Genomic DNA, 22,563 nt, shown 5'->3' with positions numbered 1-22,563 from the left:
TCTATTGGCTACATCTTCTATTATCTTGGGTGGGCAACTTGGCAACAACATATTCTCCTCTCCTTTTGTCAAAAAGAAGTATTATTCTCATTCTCTCCTTTGCTATCTTTAATTATAGTTTTAATTTAAAATTGAGTATTTTAGTAATTAAGGATGAATTATAATTTTGGAATTTTGTTGAAATTAATTAGGGCTTTGATTAGGGATGAATTATTGTATGACTTTGATTTGGAATTTTGTTAAAATTGAGTATTCTAGGATTTAATTATGGATAAATTATAAATTTTGGTTTGGTATTGTTGATATGCTATTATGAAAATTTGTTTGATTTTTTATTGGTATGTTTGATAAAAATTCTTTCTACATATATTATTCATAGGCTATCTCTTAAGAATTCCAAGCCTCACATGGTTAAATTTTAGATTTAAATAGTGTTGTTTTGTATTGCATTGCATTTACTTTTGGTTTTAGTTTTAACTTATGTATTTGTTGAACTTTTATTTATGGATAGAGATGCATTTGAGGGTATGGTTAATTATGTCCCCCTGACTAGGCGTATATTTTTATGTTTATTAATGAAATTCACTCGTATCATCGAGTTTAGTGTGTAAGTTTTGCCCAACCGACTTTTGAATCTGAAAACTGCCACTGCTTGTGGCAAACAAAGAGGATGATCGAACCAAAAATTAGGCCTTGTGTGGTTGCCTAATCTTCACACCTATGAGTCGGGCTTGATATTTTGACATGAAACATTGCTCAACCACCGTTAATTAACACAGACTCACAGCCACTAAGGGATCAGAGTGGTGCTGAGTCCCTCCTCAAATTTTTATTTATTGGATTTGTTTATTGTATGATACATAATATTATATAAAAAATTAGATTAGATTTTGAATATTCCAATAGAAATAAGAAATACATATAATTTAGTAGATTAGTTTTTATTTTATGTATGCACTTTTCATGATCAATTTGTCCTCATTAATAATTTATAATTATAATTTTACCCAACAACAAAGACCGTTGGTATTCTTATTTTATATTGAGTGCTGCTATTTCCACCCACATATCCTATTTTCCCACCCACCTTATCTTTAAACTTTTAAACACAAATTTAACCCTATTGTAAAATGACTTAAAAGGACTTAAGAAAAAAGAAAGAGGAAAAAAAAAAAAGGTAGACTTCTTAGTTCTCAAGTAACTCTATCATTTGACAAAGAGAAAAAAAACACAAGAATACGACTCCTTGCTCATGAGAAGGTGAAGAAGGCGAGTACTGTTGTTTTTCCCTTATACGTTTGGCTTCGTACTCTTTGACATTCCCATGCCTTAAGAATGGGCATTTTATATTTTTTTTTATTGCAAAGTTCAATAGATTTCTGGTCTCTGGATAACTCTGGAGAAAAAGTTTATTTACAATAGTAGAAAGCTAAGAGCATAAATGTGATTATATTAATAGAATCCATATTTACAAAAATAAAAATAAAAATTACAGCAAAAAACTGTTTTAGTTCAGTAAACATGAGAGACAGAGACAGAGATGGAGTGTGAGAGATGGAAAATAAGATAGAGCAAAAATGAGAGAGAGATGTGTGGGTCGTCAGAGAGAGAGAGAAGACATGAGATGAGAGAATAAAGGAGAGAGGAAATGAGGTAATAAGGGTATTTTAGGAATATTGGTGGGCATAAAAATAGGATTGTATTTTTTAAATTTTATATGGTGGGTGGGAAAATAGGACGGGTGGGTGGAAATAACAACATTCTTTATATTTCTAATAGGGGTATAATTGGAACACTAAAAAAAATTTGTTTTACAATCCTACTCAAATCAAACATGAGAAAGGAAATAAAGTGGCATTTTGTGGTTACTTAGAGCAACTCTACCCATAAGGGCTAAGTTTAGGGCAAGGGCAAACAAGGGCTGCCACTATTCACGTGAATAGTGGCAGCCTTGCCATTTGTGGTTCCACCCATGAGGGCTAAGTCTAGGGCAAGTCTAAGGCAAATACTATTCATTGTACTTTATTTCCTATTTTTTTATACTTTAAACCATTAATTTTGATAATGTTTTATAATTAAATTTTCGGATAAGATTTTTGGTTGTCACGTGTCCATTATTTTTCAAAAAAGATTTTCGGATGAGAATCTTGGTTGCCACGTGTCTTATTCCAGATAAAATTTTTGGATATTCATTAAAAAAAATTATAATCTCAGAAATCAGATAAGATTTTCACCCTCTAAAATTGTGCCACGTGTCCCTTGTCAGATAAGATTTTCATATATTTAAAAAAATTATAATATTAGATTTCAGATAAGATTTTCACCCTCTAAAATTGTGCCCATGCCATCTCTATCTTCTGAATCCCTCTATAAAACTACACCATCAACTCATACCTCTCACACTATCTTTTATCTATTCCTTCATTTCTCAGATTTTACAAAACACATTCTACTTTCAATGGCAAACTTGAGGAGGGTGTTGGAGAGGCAACAGAAAGAAAGGGAAGAAATCTGGCATAGACGTGATGAAGAAGATTCGGACGCCGATGAAGAAGAGGAACAAATGCTTGCAGCAGCGGTGTGTATGCTTAATCAATCAAGGCAACACCGTCGTCCTCGTGCCCCAAATGTAGACAAACTTAGGGAGTCTCGGGGTAAGAATCTCTTGGAGAATTACTTTATCCCAAATTCGTTATATCCTGTTCATAAGTGTCGAGAGAGATATAGAATGCAGCCACATTTGTTTCAAAAAATCATGCATGATATTTGTAATTACGACACATACTTCATTCAAAAGCATGATGCTGTTGGAGTTTTGGGTCTTATCCCGGAACAAAAACTTTCAGCTGCTTTGCGGATGCTTGTTTATGGCACATCTGCAGAGTAGGTGGATGAGATTGCAAGGATGGGAAAATCAACTATCCTAGAGTGCTTGGTGAGATTTTGTGATGCATTGGAAAATTTGTCCACGAGGAAGTTCCTTCGCAAACCCACGTTGAGGGACCTGCAAATGCTGCTACAAAAAGCAGAGGCTTGAGGTTTCCCAGGCATGATTGGAAGCATTGATTGCATGCACTGGCAGTGGAAGATTTGTCCTACTGCTTGGCAAGGAGAGTACGGGAATCGGAAGGGCCAAAAAAGTATAATTTTGGAGGCCGTAGCTTTATTTGACTGTTGGGTTTGGCATGCCTTCTTCGGGGTTGCCGGATCTCAGAATGACCTCAATGTCCTTGGTCAATCCCCGGTGTTTAACGAGTTATTGCGAGGTCATTCCCCCCATATCACGTACCAAATCAACAATACCGTATACTCTGGTGCGTACTACCTTGCCGACGGAATTTATCCTAGGTGGACGACATTCGTGAAAACAATTCCGAATCCCCAATCCGAGAAGGAAAGAAGCTTTGCTTCCTTTCAAGAAGGTTACAGGAAAGACGTGGGAATGTGTTTCGGTATCTTGCAAGCTCGTTGGGCAATTATTAGGGGTGCTGCTCGGATGCTAGATGAGGAGGTGTTGCGGCGTATTATGATGACTTGCATCGTCCTCCACAACATGATTGTAGAGGATGAGTATGACTATGATGCTCCAGAGGTGTTTGAACCCGATCCCATGAACACAGCGTTGACAAGAATATATGAAAGGCCGATGGGACCAAATGGACTACCAATGGAGCCCGAACCGTTAGTTCGGGATTGTCGATTCAACAACCCCATGATTGATCGTTATCAAGAAATGCAATCTTCATATGTTCACGAGAGACGTCAAGTTAATTTGATCGAGCACTTGTGGGAGATGAAAGGCAATCACAATGGATGAAGTCAAGATTAGTGCTTTGTTTGGAATTATGCTTTGTTTTTAATTATGCTTTATATTGTGTGTGGTGTTTTTTGAAATTATGTTTTTTTTAAATAATTATTATGGTTTTATGTATGATTTATTTTGTGTGTGGTTTGCAATAAATTAAGGTTTGTTTTTAATTAATCTTTGTTTTGATGCTCAAATGTTTTTAATAAATAGTCATATTATTTAATACTTTTTTTATTTAATGAAAAGGAAACAATACAACAAATTAAAGGATAATACAACAATACAACATATGGCAAAGGTGTTTCAATACAACCTAATGGTTTTCATCATTAACCAATCCGTATTGCTAGGTCCGTCGTCATGGAAAAGTTTTCTTCTCATCACATCCCTTCGTCTATGCTTCCAATAGGCCTTTGTTTCAGGAGACATATGCGTCGTATCCATGGCCATGATTTTCATCTCTCTATCATCCATGTCTTTTTCTTGTGCCTGCTGCTATTGAATTACAAATGTTTCCTCTCGTGCCTTGTCCGCTTAATCTCTTTTCAGGTCTCTCCCAATTCTTAGTGATGTGTTTTTAGCTATTTGCTCCAATAATTGTACACATTCATTGTTCGAAGTGCCCCCTCTCTTGGTCTTTGCCGCCTTTCTCCCAATAGGTCTCAGCGGACGTGGGAGTGGTGACTCCGTTTCCATTGGGGAATCCAATGGAGAATCGGTTGATGGTGGCGTCTCATTCAACACAACTGTTGGACCGGTGGGAATAATTTTGAATCTCGAACAATCCTTCACAACTTCCCAACATTGGAAATGCACGAAACTTTTTTTTCTTGCCCCATCGCACCGAACCACATTTGTGCTTGTATGATCTATTAAAAATAAATAATTGGAAGTGCAAGAAAAAAAATTTATTATGCAAGAAAATATAAACTATTTTGAAATGCAAGAATAAAATTGATTATGCAAGAAAATATAGACAAATTGGAAATGCAAAAAGAAAAAAAAAAGAGATTATGCAAGAAAAAGAAATAGAATATGCAATAAAAAAAATTACATTAAATTTATTAAAATGGCAATTATAAATATTTTACCTCATCGGATAGATTTTGACCGCTTCGAATGTTCTCCCTTGCTTTTGTCAAGGCATTTCTCCATTTCCCTAACTCTTTATTCAGAAGTTTCCATATACTAGATAAGGCCATTTCGGTCCGAATGGAACCCGATCTTTGACAAAATTCTTCATGAATTTTGCTCCACATATGATGGAACTTCATCTCATTGCCCGTGATAGGGTCATGACTAACATTCACCTAAGACTGACACAACGCAATATCTTCCTGAGTTGACCATGAGCCTCCGGTTTCGACATAAGATGCCCTTTTTTTTAAAATACAAATGGAAAGTAGTAGAAAAATGTGACTAGAGAGTAAAAAATATTGGAAGGAGAGGAGTTTGTATGGAGAATTGGTGTGGGAAGTGAAAAATGTGAGTGGAGAGTAAAAAATATTGAAAGGAGAAGAGTTTGTATAGAGAATTGGTGTGGAAAGTGAATAATGTGAGTGGAGAGTTAAAAATATTGGATGGAGAAGAATTGTATGAAGATTTGGTGTGGAAAGTAAATAAAATGGTTAGGTATTTATAGGGAAAAAATACAGAATTTTTTGGTATTTTTTAAAAAAAATTTCAGAATTTTTTCGAATTTTTTTAGCCAAAAAAATAGGACTCTTGGATTTCTGGAAAAAAAAATCATCAGAGCGTCCTTGTAGCGACATGTGGCACTTTCCCGTTGGGTTCTGTCAGGGTTGACGTCAGTGCGCGGAAATCAAATTTTTTTTACCTTTGGCGCTTGTAATTCACGCCCCAACGGTAAAAAAAATTTGAGTTACCGTACGTTGACGTCAAATGACGTCACCAATGACGTCACAAATCTCGGGCTAAAGCCCTGGCAAAACTTGTCCTTAAACTTGCCCGGGCTAGTGGGACCAGCAATTACCCGTGTTACTTCTTTTGCGCTGGAGTGCTGTTGGGCTTGCCCGGGAGGCTTTTTCCCTTGTTTTAGTCCTGCGCTGGAGATGCTCTTACTTTTCCAACATTACAACACATGATAAATAAATCTTTCGTTTATCATTCCTTCATAATCAAACAGGGCCTAGTGTGAAAAAAACTCTACGATGAGGTAAAAATTTCAAATTCTTTTTAGAAAAAGATTTTAGGTGGAAACAAAAGAGTGGTTGAAGGCGCATGTGCATGGTATCGTGTTACTACCATCCGCACCATAAAATACCTCCTCTTTTCATAATAAAATACTTGCCAACACTATTTTAATAACAAAGCTGCAAAATACAAAACTTCTCATTTGGATTTTGGCTAATTCAAAGGCTGAGGAGTGAGGAGGATAGCCCAAGCAAAACCACCATGCTCTGATTCACATCCCCTTTTTTTCCTGCAATCAATCAGACAAACAATGTCCATTTCCATGGCCTTGTTTTCTCCCACAACCCACATCCCAACCCTCTCTCCCTCTTCATCTTACTCCAAACCCAACTTGATCCACAAGCCTTATCTCTCTCTCAGACCCAAGAACCCTCTCTTCACCGCCAGAGCTTCAGCTGAAAATGGAGCAGGAGCTCTCGCCTCAGCTGCCACTGCTGTGAAGTCAGAAGCAGAGCCCAAGGTCCCCGAACCCGTCGAGCCTGTTCCGGTGAAGACTGAGAGTTCTGCTGGGGCTAATGGGTCAGCTGCTGCACCGGCTGAGGAGGTGAAGGTGGTCGGCTTGTTTGAGGACAGCAGATGGGTCAATGGGACTTGGGATTTGAAACAGTTTGAGAAAAGTGGCAAAACTGACTGGGATGCTGTTATTGATGCTGGTATGGGTTCTGGGTATCTGTTCTTTTGGTCTTTAATTCTTAATGCTTTTCTTTTTGTTTAGTTCTGATGCAACTGTTTGATTTGGAAGGAGATTTAATTTCTTAGAAATTATTGTTTCTCTATTGAAAATAACGCCAATGTTAAATTTGAACTTACTATTTTCTAGTTTTTCCCCCTGCTCCATACGGATCCTTGAAACAAGTATTGGATGAGGGAGAAGCATGATTAGGCCCAATTGAGAATTTTATGTGTAGAATGGGAATACCTGCTGAAGGTGCAAGACTCAAGTGGTTTAATTTGATTTCTGAACTTGCGTGTCAATTTGAGAGCAGATAAATTGATGATTTATCCCCAAAAGTTTTGAAACTTAGATGAAGAGATTTCTATGTAAGTTGTCAGGAACCGAAATTTGATTTTTCTCAGACTAATCTACTTTGATCCTCACACTTCATGCTGCTTATTTTCTTATGTTGGTTTTGGTCTTCATGGCTGGTTGTGTTCTAATTGTGCAATATGTAGATGCACTCTTTCCTTGTTCCTCAATTAAGAAATGTATTCGGGCTAAATTTGGAAATTGGAAACAGTAAGTAAAAGAAATTGTTCACATAAGAATTTGGTAGATATTTCCCAAAGATTTAGACTTTCATTTCCCTTTTTTTTTTAGACTTACACTGATAAAGAATGAAATAACTGTCCCATTGACAAAAAGAGCAAGTTGTGAGTCTAGTTTACTTACTGCATTTTCAGATATGAAACATACCTACTATAGTTTCACAGCAGCGTGAATTTCTGTAGTTCTTTTATAATTGTTTTATAGTAAGATCATCTATCCAAGTCTTTTGTTGATTCTTAGTATAGCATCTATTGCTGCCTGAAATAGAGTAGGATTAAAGGAGCATCCCACCCTGTATTTAGCTGACAATTTTATGAATTTAAAAGTTTTCTTTTGCAAAGAAGAGAAACAGATGAGGTGAATTTAGAATCCAGTTATAATTGATTCTTTGATGAGCAACTTGCATCATTCTGATAATTCAGAAATGACTTGATTTCTGATGACCAGTTTGCGTAACCATTTTCAGAGGCTAGGAGGAGAAAATGGCTACAGGACAACCCGGAATCTTCCAGTAATGAGAACCCTGTATTCTTTGATACCTCCATTGTACCTTGGTGGGCATGGATAAAGAGATACCATTTACCTGAAGCTGAACTACTCAATGGTATGTTCAGATCCACTGAATTTAAAAGAAGTGTAATGAGGGAAATGGCAATGCACCTCAGACTAATATATGTTCTGCACTTTTGGGTTTTATGCAGGTCGTGCTGCTATGGTAGGATTTTTTATGGCTTATCTGGTTGATAGCTTGACTGGAGTAGGTCTAGTTGACCAAATGGGCAATTTCTTCTGCAAAACATTATTGTTCGTGGCTGTGTCGGGAGTGCTTCTGATCCGCAAAAATGAGGATGTTGAAAACCTAAAGAAGCTACTGGACGAGACAACATTTTATGACAAGCAATGGCAAGCAACCTGGCAGGATGAGACCCCAGCTAGCAGTCCCAAGAATAAGTAATTGAATTGTTGATGTTTGGCAGTTTGAATGTAGGTTATTTTCTTCTTCCTTCATTTAAGTTACTCTAATTTCTATGTGCTAGTGGAGAATGAAGCTTCATATTCAACCTTTGTAATTTGGCCCTCGTTGTTAGTACTTGTGCGTTCACAGTGACAAGTCACTTTCGAAATTTAATGTGGATCTGTTTTCCTTGTTGAATCCGTGACTCTGCACCATTTGCTCTCTGTCTGAACTCCCTCTGCTTCTCCATTAGAAACACTTTTGAGTTAATAAACAAACGCCTTTCTTCCACCTCCCTTATGTAGGCACAAGAAGTGGCTAAAATTGACCTCCCACTAAAAGCAACAACCAACTGCATTCATGCTAGTCTAGCAAGCTAAAAGCCAAAGCCACAGATACATCTCCTGTCCTGCATATGCATTCAAGGATTTACATGTGCACCGTCCAACCCAGTTCAATTATGAGGATGACAACGGGGTAGGGCTGGGTTCATGTTTGCCCTCCCAGTCTCCATCCCCATAAAAATTATTTGTCCCCATCCCCGCCCTATATCATGTCGGGGATGGGCATGAGAATGGAGATGGGCAGTCCCCATTTGAGGCAGGTCAACACTGGGATTTGGGGTAACATCGAAAATTGTCACCTTTACATTCAATGTAGAAGTCATTGAAGTAATGACTTGTCTCCCAACCATCATATAGAAAATAACAACTATAGTCTTATTTCATCAAATAACTTTAACAAATTATGAACTTGTCATATTAAACAGACCCACCCTTGCAGAGTTGCAATAAATTAAAAAAAAAATGCTTGCAATAAATGAAAGGCTATGTTTGCAATAAATGAAAGGAAAAGGTAAATTCCCATGAAAAATAGCCACTCAAAAAAAAAAAAAAAAAAAAAAACGAAGAAGAAGAAAGATTCACTACTGAGCTTAAATGGCGTCGTTTCGGCGTTTTGCTTAAATTAAAACCCTCTAAAACCCATGTTGATGTCGTTGAATGTTCATGCATTGACTTCGAGTCTTTGATTCCATGAAAAACCATTCGCACTTTCCATGATCTCTCTCTGTCTGTGACCCAAACCTCCTTCCAGTGTATATTCCAAAATCGCCATTTCAACCTCGAAGTTTCAATCAATTTACGAATCATACCATCGGTTTCAAAAAGAACCATCAACGCACCGCTCGTTTGTTCATTGTCGCGTTTATACGATTTTCCATTTCAATTGGACGCTTTGAAACTGCTCATACTCGAAGATTTTTTGGTAATCTTTTTTCTCTTTTTTCTTATTCTGCATTGTGTTTATTTTTTTCATTTGATATTTTCAATTGCACATGTATTTGTTTGTTGGGATGTAAATCAAGTTCTTTGAATTTTGGTTTCTGTTTTCGGTGCCGAGAAAGTACTAAAAAATAAACCACATTGCCATATTTATGAACATTAGGTTGTTTGTATCTTTAGTCTGCTTTCCATGTTTTCTGGGGTTAGTTTTTATGACCAAAGTTGGATTCTTTGAGTTGGTAAGGTGTTGTCTATCTCCCCTTTCTTACATCCTTTCATGAGCACTCTGGATGTAATTGGGGTTCGGATTCCTTATGTTTTAAACATTGTCTTGTAGTCTTGTGGGTTGTGAGGTTTGTAGCTTTTAATTGTTTTTGTTGTTAGACCATTGCAAATAAGTGTGTTTTTAATAATTACTGTGCTTTTAGGTTTTTGAGCATTTCGTTTCATTCCATTGGGTTAAGAATGGGGGTCGTAGGGACGACGAAGCATTTGGAATCATCGAGAATAATTGCTCCGCTTGATGTAAGTCATTCTGATGAAAGACTGGGACAATTTACCATGGAAAATGGTGAGTTCTTTTTCCATACCAAGTCACCTAAGTTCAAGAGGCAGATAGTATCTGCTGTTCGTGATTTCCCCCCAGGGTGTGGACGATTTGCTCGTTTGAACTCTTTGAGACATGCTAAGGATGCCACTTCTGTGCGTACTTCCGACAGTGTACCAACAGAAAGTTTGGTTAGTAGGGGTAAAAATGTTGGTGGACATCGGGGGGTTGAAAAGCTGATGCTCTCAAATGGTCAGGGAGACGAGACTAACTTGATGAATAGTAATGATGTGGATTCTGTGGAGACAGTTGAATCAGTAAGCGCCTTGGAGCATGAAAGATCTGATTCTCTGAAGAATCTACTTCAGTTAAACAATTTGAGACCTGTTGAAGAGGCAGCTTCTGTTGGTACTGCGGAGAGTTTGATCAGCAGGGATACTAATGTTGATGGAAAAAGGGTTGAAAACTTAACTGATCATGTGCATGAGACTGACTTGATGAATGGTAAGGCTTCTGGTACTGTGGAGATGATTGTACCTGTGACAGATTTGGAGCATGAAGCATCTGATTTGCTAAAGAGTATGCATCAGTTGTCAAACAATTTGAGACCTGTTGACGAGGTAGCTTCTGTTGGTACTGCTGAGTATTTTCTGAGAAGGGGTAAGAATGGTGATGGACAGGAGATTGATAAGCTGATGGTGTCAACTGGTCAGGTGGATGAGACTGTCTCGATGACTGTGGAGACGGTTGAATCTTTAACGGCCTTACAGAATGAAGTATCTGATTTGTTGAAGAACCCATATCAGATTGGCGTGGCTACTCCAAAGGAAGAGATGGTTACTGTTCTTTCAGATAGAAATTTTTGTTCGCCACCTGATGGATCCATTTCTGTTTCTGTTTCTTTTGGAAATGGTCTTGAGAAGACTGCAGCGAAGAAATGTCCTTCTCGAAGACTAGTATCAGCCATTCGGGACTTCCCTCCTCTCTGTGGAAGAAATGCTTGTAAGTTTGGTCAAGTGAAGTCGTGTATGGGTGCTGAACCATCACAATCGAACAAAGCGAAGACTAGTGTAAAACAAATAAGAGAGGATTTTCAAGAAGAGTTTCATAAGAATGAATTGGGAGGGAATGTTTCTGAAGTTATTAGAGACAAGGTTCAACCTAAATGCAAGGGGCATGCTGTACAAGAAATGGAGAGACGAGATAAATGTAAACCAAGTTATAAGCCGAAGGTGGTTTGGAAAGATTCAAGAGAAAAGTGCATTGAGAAAAGTCCACAAGAAAGTTCACAACCGTCGAATAGGGTAATTGTGCTGGCTTTGATGGCTCCGTCAAATTCTCAATTTAGGAAGGGGAGAAGGGTCCGCAGGCATATACCAGATGGTGGTATGAGTGAAAGGAAACGAAAGAATCTTAAATGTTAGCTAGAAAGACCTAAAACTGCTTCCAGGACAGAAAGGCAGCTAAACCCATCAGAACCATTCATCAACAAATGAGCTTTCGAGTTTTGACATGGATGTTGAACGCTGACATTTTTCAATGACCCGGCTGCCCTGTTTTGCCTAAAAGCTAAAATGATCTGTTATTGGCACTTTGAAAATTACACGTGGAGGAGCATGATGACTTTTGTGGAGTGCCAATAACAGCTTCCTTTTTTCTATTTTTGTAAAGTGAAGTATGAATCCTGGAAGCATGCTGTGGAGCATCACAATAGGAGTTGGTTAATTGTTACATATGTTCTTTTTAACACCATGTAAATTTCTCCAAGCTACTGATTTCTAGCATGAAATTTGGCTTTACGTTTTGCACATAACATATGCATGTCAATCCATTATAATTCATCTTTTAATTGTCTGCTTCCTTTTTGTTAGTTTACTTTTATTTTAGGTTCGTCACGGAAGGGATTTTGGTAGCTTGCATTCAAGGCAAACACCAAATGATATGATTTCAGTAAGTCGGTGTGAAACTGAAGCTGAAGCCTCTTCGGGGTTATGACCGTTCCTGCCGGCTATAATGATCCTGATGTCGTTCTATGTACTTGAAAGCTAGTCACGGTAACCAAGGCCGAAAGCTTACTTAACTTATGGAAACACTTCCCATGAGGAGCTAACTAGGCCAAGAAAGAACTTCAAAAAGGTCTCTCGTCCATCGTTAGCAATATCAAAGAGATGGTCAAGAAAGCCAAAAAAGTACTAGAAGAATGTAGGAATTGTTGAACAGGATAAAATTGATTGCCAAATAAAATTCTGAATGTGAATAAACTAAGTACTATTATTTCTTTAAACCTCAAGTTAGTCCAAATAACAACCCCATTACCTTCATTCATTTCCCATTACATGCACGACTGAAACAAAAAAGATAAGTTTCTCTTCTTTTACTCTTTTATTTTTTTTTTTTTTGTTTTTTTTTTGGTAACGACTAAGAGAACCATCTGATGGGCAAAAAAACATAGCCAATAAAAAGTCAATTCATGCTTCCCAGCCCCTCAAGATCGTAGCACGCGCAACCCGGTTCACCCCAAGAGTAAAAGCTCCCATTCTCAAGTTGCAGTTATGAATTTGACACATTGCTTTGATGTCAAGGAAAGCCTTGTGCATGTACCTTTTAAGCTCACAGTTAACTTTTTCTTCTTCCCACATAAATCCTTGAATATTCTGCAGACCAGAGATGGGAGGATTTTAATTTAAGCCATATATCACAATACAGGTCATACAGGGCTACAATGGGGGTTCTGTTATCATTAAGGGCTAAATGATAGAAAAGAAGTGTTCCCTATATTTGTGAAATGTTTGTAAATTAAATTTGACAAAAAGGACATCTTACGCTATTTATTTACCTGAACCCATTCAAAGTAGCTCACCGTCACACCACCGGCATTTGCATATATGTCGGGGAGAATAACAACTCCCTTGTTGGACAAAATCTGTAGAAGAGGAATTGTATACCTAAGTATGCGAGTTCAGCGACCGGTATGCTCATTTAAGTTTGTAAAAGTGAATTTGTCTTATTACCTCATCTGCTTCAGGGTCAGTGGGATGATTTGCAGCCTCTATTATGAATTTTGCCTTCACATCAGCTGCATTTTCCCTTAAATATAATTTGAATAAACTATTATCAAAAACAGGAAAACCAGTATACAATTTTTTGACTCCATCACAAGTGGGGCTTTTGACACAAAATTTCTGATAAGTATTTGGACATATCCTTTTATGATGTTCTCATGAAGCAGAATACATACTTGTTAATGACCCCTCCTAGGGCACATGGAATGAGAACATCACATTCATGAACAAGCAAGTCATTCGGGTCCATAGCGTCTGTCCCTTGGAATTCCTTCAAACTTGTGTTGCTCTCTTTGTATCTCAGCAGAGCTGGGATATCAATTCCATCTGGATTTTTAATTGCACCAGTGATGTCACTGACAGCAACGACCTTACCCCCTCTATCATGGATCAACTTGGCTGCCCATGATCCAACATTTCCAAAACCCTAAAATGTATCAACATAATTGCGAAACGATGTACGAAATGGTTAGAAGCAGAACACATATTCATGTCCTCACGAATAGACGCCAAGGACAAAGAAGTTTTTATCATGATTTTGGAAAATACCTGGATAACAAACTTCATACCAGAAATTGACTTCCCATATTCAGCAAGTACAGACTCTGTTGCGAAAACCACCCCAAGTCCAGTCGCAGACTCCCTTCCAAGTGAACCCCCGAGATCCTAAATTGGCAACATTATGAATAGAAGAAAAAAATAATTATATGGATCATTTAATTCTATTGAGTGGAAACAATTACAAGCACTTTGGGGTGGGTGATACTTACAATAGGTTTTCCAGTCACAACTGCAGGTGAATGCCCATGAAACTTTGAGTACTCATCAAGAATCCAAGCCATTGTCTGTGATATTTGAGAATTAAGAAAAGTGTAAATTTCCACCAAACATAACAAAATATTCATCATTTCCATCAGCAAAGGCCATATTATCAATTTAGTTTGACTGGAAAGAGGATACCTGAGCATTGGTTCCCATGTCAGGGGCAGGAACATCCCTGTGAATTCCAATGAGATCATGGATCCTCTGAGTAAACACACGAGTTAACCGTTCTAATTCACTCATACTCAAGTCCCTTGGGTTGCACCCAATCCCACCCTTAGCTCCACCATAAGGAATGTTTGCTACAGCTGTCTTCCATGTCATTAGTTGAGCTAGAGCATTCACTTCATCTGGGTCAACCTTGCACCATTGAATATTTGATATTTCAGCACACGATGTATATTAAGAAAGCTTAAATGCATGTGGATATTAATTGTGCCAATCCACGAGAAGATTCACAGGTAATACCAATTTAAGATTTATGAAGACATGTCAGCTCTTAGTTTCACTAAATTGCCACAGTAGGTCAAATTTGGGTGCACAACAAAGCCAATCCTCATCGAAATATAGAGTTTACATATCGAAGTCTTTCCTCTTATTTAAAAACACAGGAATAAAGGAAAATGTAGATGGGCATAGAACTGCTGCAGGACAAATGTGGTTCATTGATTGGTGATCTGTATGCATGAAGAATTAACTGCAGAAACATCAATACTAAATAATTTAACACAATGTGTAGGACATTTATAGCTAATTGAACATTTTCACTGACAATAAAATTATTTTGGTGTTCTATATATGTGAGTTTAAGGTCATAAGTGGAAAACCATTAAACATAAAGATCATGTTTCAAGTTCTTATTGCAGTTACTGCTTGAAGCAACACCTTCTTTGTTTGGTACACAAGCAGAATTGTATTAACACTGATGGCAGTAACATTTGTTAAGGACATCTTTTTACGTCTAAATTAATTTGTCAATTTCCTAATAAAATTGAATGTAGCTGTTACTACTACTACTACAAACAACATGTGTTGCTATTATAAGTGGAACTCACCATCAGCACGGTCTAGGTAATATATCCGGCAGTCACTATCATTCAGATCTCCCCTTCCCAATGTTGCATACTCCTAAAAGGTTTAAAAGATTTATGGTGTTGGCCAACTTAAAAGGGAAATAGGGTAGTCTATGTTTTCATGTTGATATAACGATAACTAACTGAAAAGGAAAGTACAGAAAGAAGAAACTTATTAAGCATAATAAAACCACACTAGACGACAACTAAAGATGTACTACATTGATCTCACCAGCGTGTGCAAAATATCAATGATGTTTGGGCTTTACAATATAAATACAGGTAATGTTGTTACATAAGGCGTTTATAGCCAATCAATCATTGGTCACCTACAATTGTCGTTTATCTTCCCATCATACGTTTTCTAGGAAGAATCCAACCTCATTGCTAAGAAACCCGCTTTGTTACATCAAATATCTTGAGGCACATGGATATGCTCATCAAACCGTTTAATAAAACACGGGTTTGATATAACAAACTGTGAAAATGAGGCTGACAATGAGAATGGAACCAAGATTCCAGTTGAAATTCTCCCAATTATTGAGGGCATGTGGGAATCAAGGTTTAACCGTTGATATAATTGTAAATATTACCAAAGGTCCAAAATTGGATGAATCTACAATCAAAACCACAAATGTGAATCCTAATATAAACATTGATAAGTCTTCCTGGCATAAACACAAACACTATGAGCTCACTTTATACAAATACTGCAACCAGTATGAATCTACTTAATAAAACAAACATTCTTATGACCTTGAACCATTAAAGTGCTCAACTTTTACAGACTAAGAATTCAATTGGGTCAGAGACCAGAAACCCAAATCAACTTGGACATCCACGGGAGATATCAACATTGACATATAATACCAACAAGATGAAGAGAGAGAAAGAAGAAAGAAATATAAACCTCGGGGTGGTAACGGATTCCTCCTTTCATCGGCCCACGAGCATTGTCATGTTGGATTCTAAACCCAACATAAGAAACCAGAGTGCCATCATCTTTTGGAATTGTACACTCAACCTGCAAAATCAACATCATAAAAACCCAAAAAAGAAGAAAACCAAATATGAAGGAAGAATTTATGGAATGAGCAAGCAAAAGACAATTACTTTGATTTCTCTAAAGGGAATCAAAAGGCTTTTCTCAAGCTTAGAATCCAGCCCAAGAATGCGAGCTGCATGACGAAAGTTGCGGTTGGTGGCTGCAAGAGCATTCATGGGTGCCTGAAATAAATGAAATAGTGAAAACCCAGAAGCTGAAAGCAAGCCAGAAGAACACCAAGACAAGATCAAGATGAGATGGGGTCAAGCAAATGGTATTTATATATGCAAAAAAAAAAAAAAAAAAGAATTTAATTGATGGGATATGTAGCTAAAAAGTATGGTTAAAAGCTGGTTAAAAGCTGGGATCTTTATAAACTTATATTCCTTGAAGAATAAATAAAATAAATGTATTTCCATTGTTGGAAAATGGTGTAGTTGTTTTTGGCTTATAGGACTCTGACACTGCAGCTTTTCAAGTGCATGTTCGAAGTAGAAAGTGACAGCAAGGTCGGTTTACTGGGATATGACCAATAATGACCATATCCTTCTTCACATGAGGGCCGCTTCTGGTATTTGTCTTATGTGCTATGAAACTAACAAGAAGTGGGGCTTTATTATGGTGATTGATAATGACTAGATCTAGAATAGCAGACAAATAAATGGGAGTCAACTAGGGCGGGCCAAAATGAATGAGTTGGAGCAAGTATTTTCGGTTACATTTAAGGTGACTGGAATTAAGTATGGCCGAGGTACTGGAGACTATGGTTGGCCAAAATGGTGAAACACCAAAAAACGGAAAAGGCAAAGATTGTCCAATAGGTGATCATGGGGGAAATCAACTGCAACCACTGCCACTGGCTAGGAGAACTAGTCGACCGGTATATTGGTGCCCAAATTCAGAATATGTCGGTCTTCAATCCGCCATGGAGAATATTGAACCGATCAACTAGGGATGATAATTGGTCGAATCAAGGTTGCGTATACCATTCCAATCCCCATCCTCGTTAAGCATTTTTCTCCGATCCCAACCTTCATACTCACAATATTCAAATTGAGGATTCCTCATACTAGCCTTCATTGGGGAACAGGTTCCCTGACCCGCTTCATTACAGAAAAAATAAAAATGAAAAACTACTTCGTTGAATGAGAAAAGCAATCATGTATATCTGCGCTGCTGTACTGTTGGAAACATTCTATTTGACTAGTATAGCCGGGCGGCTATAATTTTGAAATTTCTATTTACAGAGTATAGCCGTGCGGTTGTAATTTAAAAAAATTTCTGTTTATAGGGTATAGCCGCTCGGCTAGACTATTGAAATTTCTATTTGTTGAGTATAGCCGCTCTGCTATACTAGTGAAATATTCTATTCTTTAAAGATATTTCCACATTGCACTAAGAATAAAAATATAAATTTATTTTAGGGTTAGTTTAATAATGCTCTTGTTTGGGCCTAAATTTGGCACGCCAAAGTTCAAAAGACAGGCCCATGGTGAAGTTACCTGCCCAGCCAAAAAAACTTGAGGGTAACAAAATTAGGATCCAGACAGGTTGGGCTTCAGGCCAGAATGTCAAAAACAAAACCCCCAGCCCAAGAAAGACCAACATGGAAACTGTCATTTGGGCTTCAAGGATCAGCCTGTAATTTTTGTTGGGTTCAAACCCAAGGGATTAAAAACATACCCACGTGACTACCTCACTTTGAAAAGTCAGCAATTCCAACTAAAAATAAAAAATGAGAGGGACATCTCTGAAGCACTGCCAACAGAAGATCAAAACCCATCTGTGTTCGGAGATTTTGCTCCAGAACAATACACCATCTTCCGAGGAATTTCCGGGTCACGCTTTCTAAATTAGAATGGGAAACAGGAAGTTGTTCAGAAAATACGAAAGAAAAACCAACCGCCATAAAAAGCCCACACAGACGGTGGCGTTGGTCGAAATAGAAAACTGCAGCCCAGGAAACCAGGGAAGGGACTGCTTTAGGAGGTGACTACTGAGAGCCTATCTGCCATAATTGATAAAAATCCCTTCTACTTTACATTATAGGAGATCTTTTTACCGCCCATTATTAAAATCTAAACAAAAACCACCTCCCTAAGAGGGTCTCTTATAAAAACGAAGGTAGGCAAGGAAGCAACGGGACTCAACACTCAATTCATCAATCAATCAAAAAAAAAACAACAAGAAAACAACCAAAAGCTCACTTGGATTCCAAGAGAAACCAGCTTTAGATCAGAATTCCAAAGTTCAGACTTAGAAAATAAGTCTTCTAAAACGAGATCTCTCTCGTTACAAATTTGGTTCAGCAAAAGCCAAGGCAAGCAGAGTTTGAGTTTTCACAAAAGTGGAGACCTTCGAGAATAGCCACTTCTGCCCCTTCAAATTGAAGAAGCTGCAGTTCTGCCCACTCAAATGCCTCACGAAGCATGAAGTAAACATAAAGCTCTGCCAAAATTGAACTTTGGTATCGATTTACAGCTGAAGCTAAGCAGTTGAAGTTGTTGGCAGCTCAGTCCAGCACCGATATACTCAGTCAAGCCTGGATCAGAAGTTTCTACCTAGGCAGAAATGGGATTCCAGCCATCTTTTTGTCTTTCTAGAGTTGATTTCTCCCTTCTTAATTTTGTAAAAGGCAGTTCTGCCTAAAACAGTCCACTTTATTATTATCTATTCTGGCCAGAACAACCATTTGATACTGAGATAAATTATGAAAGTCCTCACCAGTCTGAGGCAAGAAAAGAACTTACTTGGGAGATATTCCTCACCCAAATTCACAATCATTTGTTTTAGAAGTCAGTAATTTGGGGCGCAAGTTATCCACTCTAAAAAGAAGTCTGCTAGGATTTACATCGCTAGCAGTGGCACGCTCACACACCAAAGAAAGCTGACTTGTCGACCAACCAATGGTCTCCAAGCCAGTGGGGAACTTCGCCCTTCCACCTCAGGAGTAAACACGAAAACGGGTGAACAATTTGGCACGCCCATTGGGACTTCTCAGTATACATACTCTGACAGAGTCATTCACAGATTTTCAAATATCGGAAGATCTAGCCAGAACCCACACCAGATATGGAGAGAAACAAGATGGTTCTCAGGGAAGGCCTCGAATCAGAAGAAAGCGATGTTAGGCAATCTGCCCACGGCAGTACAGGAAGTAGACGTTCCAGGACTGGCTCCAAAAGGATGAATCAAATACAGGAGTCAGTACTCCGACAAGAAATCACAGTACAAAGGAGCGAGGACACTCTCAATAACATGACAGCCATGATGCAATGGCAGGTTAACAGACAGTTCCGGAAGGACCGAGAATCCGCCATGGCCAGAATCCCAAACCCGGATCCTGTAATCCAGCAGTTAGATCTCCCTTATGGCCCTCCGCCAGGACTAGCATGGCCATACCAGGAAAACCCCCTAGTTGCACAGATAGCTGGAGTACTAGACCACAGAGAAATTCAGGCTGGTCCGAGGGAAGGAGCCCTTCATGATCAAGAACGCGAAGCCCCAGCCCGACCAGATGACCTTGCACTAACTCAGCAGAACCAGCCAGAACCTCAGCCCATTCCACCTCATGTGGCCCCGCATGATCAACCTTTGGCACTTCTGCCTGAACCACCAGCAGTATTGCCATATAGACCCTAATCCATTCCCTCCACCCGCAAGAGGGAGAAGAGGCAGATGAGGGAATTACCTTTTTGCTAATCATGACAGGAATAGGCAGGGGGCAAACTGGAGGAATCACCCAGACATCGAAGAGCAAGAAGAGCGCAGGGAGGAAGCTCCACCTAGACCATACAGAGCAGAGCCTAAGATCGATTACGTCCAGCCAGAACAGGGACAAAATCTTCCCCCCGTCAATGCTCTGAATGACATAGGAGCATTACAAAGAATGATCAGAGAAATCATAGAGCCCGAGGCTAGAAGAGGGGAAAGGCCTACTTACAGAAAGCCATACCCAGCCTATATCGATCAAATACCGCTGTCTCCAGGTTTCAAAGTACCAAACTTCACCTTGTTCAACGGGGAGGACCCCCATGCTTCCTCAGTTGAACATATAGGAGGTTCTCCGTCCAATGCATAGCTATTGAGAACAACCCTCTATTGAAATTAAGGCTCTTCGACAATTCTCTCTCTGGACAAGCTTTCACCTGGTACACCAGCCTGCCAGCTAATTCTGTTCAAACTTGGGAGCAGATGGAAAATGTCTTCCATGACTATTATTACAGGATTCAGCCAGAAGTCACCATCAGTGATCTAGCTGCCCTCAAGCAAAGTGAAGATGAACCGGCTCAAGATTTCATAACCAGATTCAAAAAGCTCAAAATGAAGTGCCGAATCCCTATGGAAGAAAGACACTTCATCCAGATGGCCCAGGCTGCCCTTAAAATCTCTCTCAGGAAGAGGTTCGACGGAATGTTGTTCGGAGACCTGGCAGAACTGGCTGATAAGGCATCCAAATATGAGGAGTTACTCAGGGAAGAACAGTAAAGGAGGAACTCCTCCAAAGGTACATACTACAAAACCCCTTCTTCTTCAATCCACCTGATTGAGGTGGAATCACAGGAAGATGCAGAAGAATCAGAAGAGAGAGAGGTTTCAGTGGCAGAAATGGCAAAACTAAAACATCCCATTAGTTGCAAAGCCCTTACAAAGCCACCTAAAGACCAAAAGCCCCCACCATTCACAGGAGGATTCGTTCCCAACAAGCCAACGCAAAACAAGGTTTACTCTTTTGATTTGACCAAGGTTGATGCTTTGTTTGATGAAATGCTACTGCAGAAGGCAATAGAAACGCCTCACAGAATACCCAAGCCGGAATAACTCAAGGGCAGACAGTACTGCAGGTGGCACAACTCTTGGAACCATTCTACCAATAGTTGTGTTGTTTTTAGGGACGTAATACAAGAAGGGATAACGGCAGGAAGGTTGAAACTGGCAGAAAAACCTCCATCCGTCACGACGGATCCTTTCCCTCAACCACAAGTCAATATGGTCAACTTGAATTGGCTAGAACAGAGGGAAACTGAGCCAATGACAGATGCTGGTTGCAGCAGAGGCAGAAGAATCATAAGGGAAACCAGTCAAATACCAAGAGCGACCATCTCGGCTAGGGTGGTGCTCTGCAGCAGGTGCAAATGTGAAACAGAGCTAGAGGTGGTTCTAGACAGACAAAATCAGCCCACACCTAGTGTCTTCGACAGGATTGGAACTTCATCCCGAGACAAAAACAAGGCAGAAGAGCTGTCTTAGGCCTACACAATACAGGGATTGGAGGACGGAGCAACCCAGAAAGGAAATACCAGTCAAGACACCCGAAAATGAAAAGCCCTTGGCAACGATCATAGAGGGTAGATGGTACTCCGTAGGAAAAAGTGGTAGACCAACTCTGGAGCTAACCAGAACTCAGAAAAGAAGAATCCAAAGGCAATACTGCACATATCTTAAGAGCCAGGATAATACACAAGTACATCCAGAGACCAATTCTGCCATAAAAGGAAAAGATCCTGAAACACTTCCCCAGACAGAACAGAAAGCTTGCCAGTCAAGGGAACTGCTAAAAACAGAACCTCCAGCCAGATCTCCTAGCCATCTAGCCTCGTCATCCGGCAGTCATCCCAACACCATACAGGCTCCAGAGAAATCCGGATCTACCCCACTACAAGGAGAAGACGACTACACTGAGGAATATGAAGAAGAGCAATTGGACTACGAACCATCTGCAGATAATCGGAATGAGCCCCTCGGAGTTGTAGAGCAGGATGACTGGACGAAAGAATACGGGTAAGAATTAATGGAATTTGGTGAAGAATTGGACGCAGAAACAGAAGCTTTTGGCGCAGAGTTGGAAGACCTGCTACAAGGTGATCTGGAAATTAACATGGTATTCATCCTACCAGGTAAATTCAGGGCCGCCGAGGGACAAGAAAGAACTTTGGAAGGAGATGTTCTCTCTCAGGAAAGCTTTGAATGTAGATTGGCAGAAGCAAAGGAGCCACCAGAACGACAAGTAGATAACCCCAGGACAGACAGAACAGCCAAAAACCTAGCCACAGAGCAACTTTGTTTCTCCAAACCAACCAGAGAAATGGCAAATCACCTCAGGCCTTTGTTTATAACAGCAAATCTTGGAGGTATTCCTATTTCCAAGATCATGGAAGATGGAGGTGCAGCCATTAATCTATTGCCCCATAAAATGCTGACCAAGATGGGCAGAACAGAGAAGGATTTGATTCCAACACGTTTGACCGTCACCAACTTCGCTGGGGGCATCACAAAAATTCATGGCATCTTAGACGTGGATGTCATAGTCGGAAGCAAAGAGTTGAAAATAGCATGCTTTGTAGTAGACACTGCTTTCACCACCTACAATGCACTACTTGGCAGGGATTGGATTCACTAGAGCCTTTGTATTCCTTCCACCTTTCACCAGCAGTTAGCACTATGGAATGAAGAAGGCTGCATGAAGATTATAGAGGCCGATCCACGG

The 22,563-nt window shown here is 39.2% G+C and overlaps 3 protein-coding genes across 3 annotated transcripts; 2 read left to right on the top strand and 1 right to left on the bottom strand.

The window, feature by feature from the left end:
• On the top strand, positions 6,134–8,442 carry LOC18776072 (light-harvesting complex-like protein 3 isotype 2, chloroplastic). Its single transcript, XM_007209416.2, has 3 exons — positions 6,134–6,675; positions 7,756–7,893; positions 7,991–8,442. The coding sequence occupies exons 1-3, from the start codon at positions 6,273–6,275 to the stop codon at positions 8,242–8,244; spliced, it is 795 nt and encodes a 264-aa protein (XP_007209478.1). The 5' UTR covers positions 6,134–6,272; the 3' UTR covers positions 8,245–8,442.
• LOC109949224 lies at positions 8,949–11,878 on the top strand. Its single transcript, XM_020564284.1, has 2 exons — positions 8,949–9,510; positions 9,956–11,878. The coding sequence occupies exon 2, from the start codon at positions 9,993–9,995 to the stop codon at positions 11,496–11,498; it is 1,506 nt and encodes a 501-aa protein (XP_020419873.1). The 5' UTR covers positions 8,949–9,510; positions 9,956–9,992; the 3' UTR covers positions 11,499–11,878.
• Positions 12,328–16,574, bottom strand: LOC18775679 (glutamate dehydrogenase 2). Its single transcript, XM_007209137.2, has 9 exons — positions 16,145–16,574; positions 15,942–16,055; positions 14,097–14,318; positions 13,907–13,981; positions 13,686–13,802; positions 13,313–13,563; positions 13,086–13,161; positions 12,911–12,997; positions 12,328–12,728 (listed from the first exon to the last, which is right to left on the bottom strand). The coding sequence occupies exons 1-9, from the start codon at positions 16,250–16,252 to the stop codon at positions 12,543–12,545; spliced, it is 1,236 nt and encodes a 411-aa protein (XP_007209199.1). The 5' UTR covers positions 16,253–16,574; the 3' UTR covers positions 12,328–12,542.

Source organism: Prunus persica, chromosome G5 (genome assembly GCF_000346465.2).
Source record: "Prunus persica cultivar Lovell chromosome G5, Prunus_persica_NCBIv2, whole genome shotgun sequence".
NCBI lineage: Eukaryota > Viridiplantae > Streptophyta > Magnoliopsida > Rosales > Rosaceae > Prunus > Prunus persica.
The sequence above is the reverse complement of the archived record's forward strand: the minus strand, read 5'-3'. Positions and strand labels throughout refer to the sequence as shown.

What these genes read in the sequence shown, in the direction of transcription:
- LOC18776072 (XM_007209416.2), top strand. Translation starts at nt 6,273, where the DNA reads ATGTCCATTTCCATGGCCTTGTTTTCTCCCACAACCCACATCCCAACC. An exon ending in GGATGCTGTTATTGATGCTG is followed by an intron (nt 6,676 to 7,755) that starts GTATGGGTTCTG and finishes AACCATTTTCAG; the next exon opens with AGGCTAGGAGGAGAAAATGG. An exon ending in TGAAGCTGAACTACTCAATG is followed by an intron (nt 7,894 to 7,990) that starts GTATGTTCAGAT and finishes GGTTTTATGCAG; the next exon opens with GTCGTGCTGCTATGGTAGGA.
- LOC109949224 (XM_020564284.1), top strand. Translation starts at nt 9,993, where the DNA reads ATGGGGGTCGTAGGGACGACGAAGCATTTGGAATCATCGAGAATAATT.
- LOC18775679 (XM_007209137.2), bottom strand. Translation starts at nt 16,252, where the DNA reads ATGAATGCTCTTGCAGCCACCAACCGCAACTTTCGTCATGCAGCTCGC. An exon ending in GAATCCGTTACCACCCCGAG is followed by an intron (nt 14,319 to 15,941) that starts GTTTATATTTCT and finishes CAATGGTGCAAG; the next exon opens with GTTGACCCAGATGAAGTGAA. An exon ending in ACATGGGAACCAATGCTCAG is followed by an intron (nt 13,982 to 14,096) that starts GTATCCTCTTTC and finishes CAAATATCACAG; the next exon opens with ACAATGGCTTGGATTCTTGA.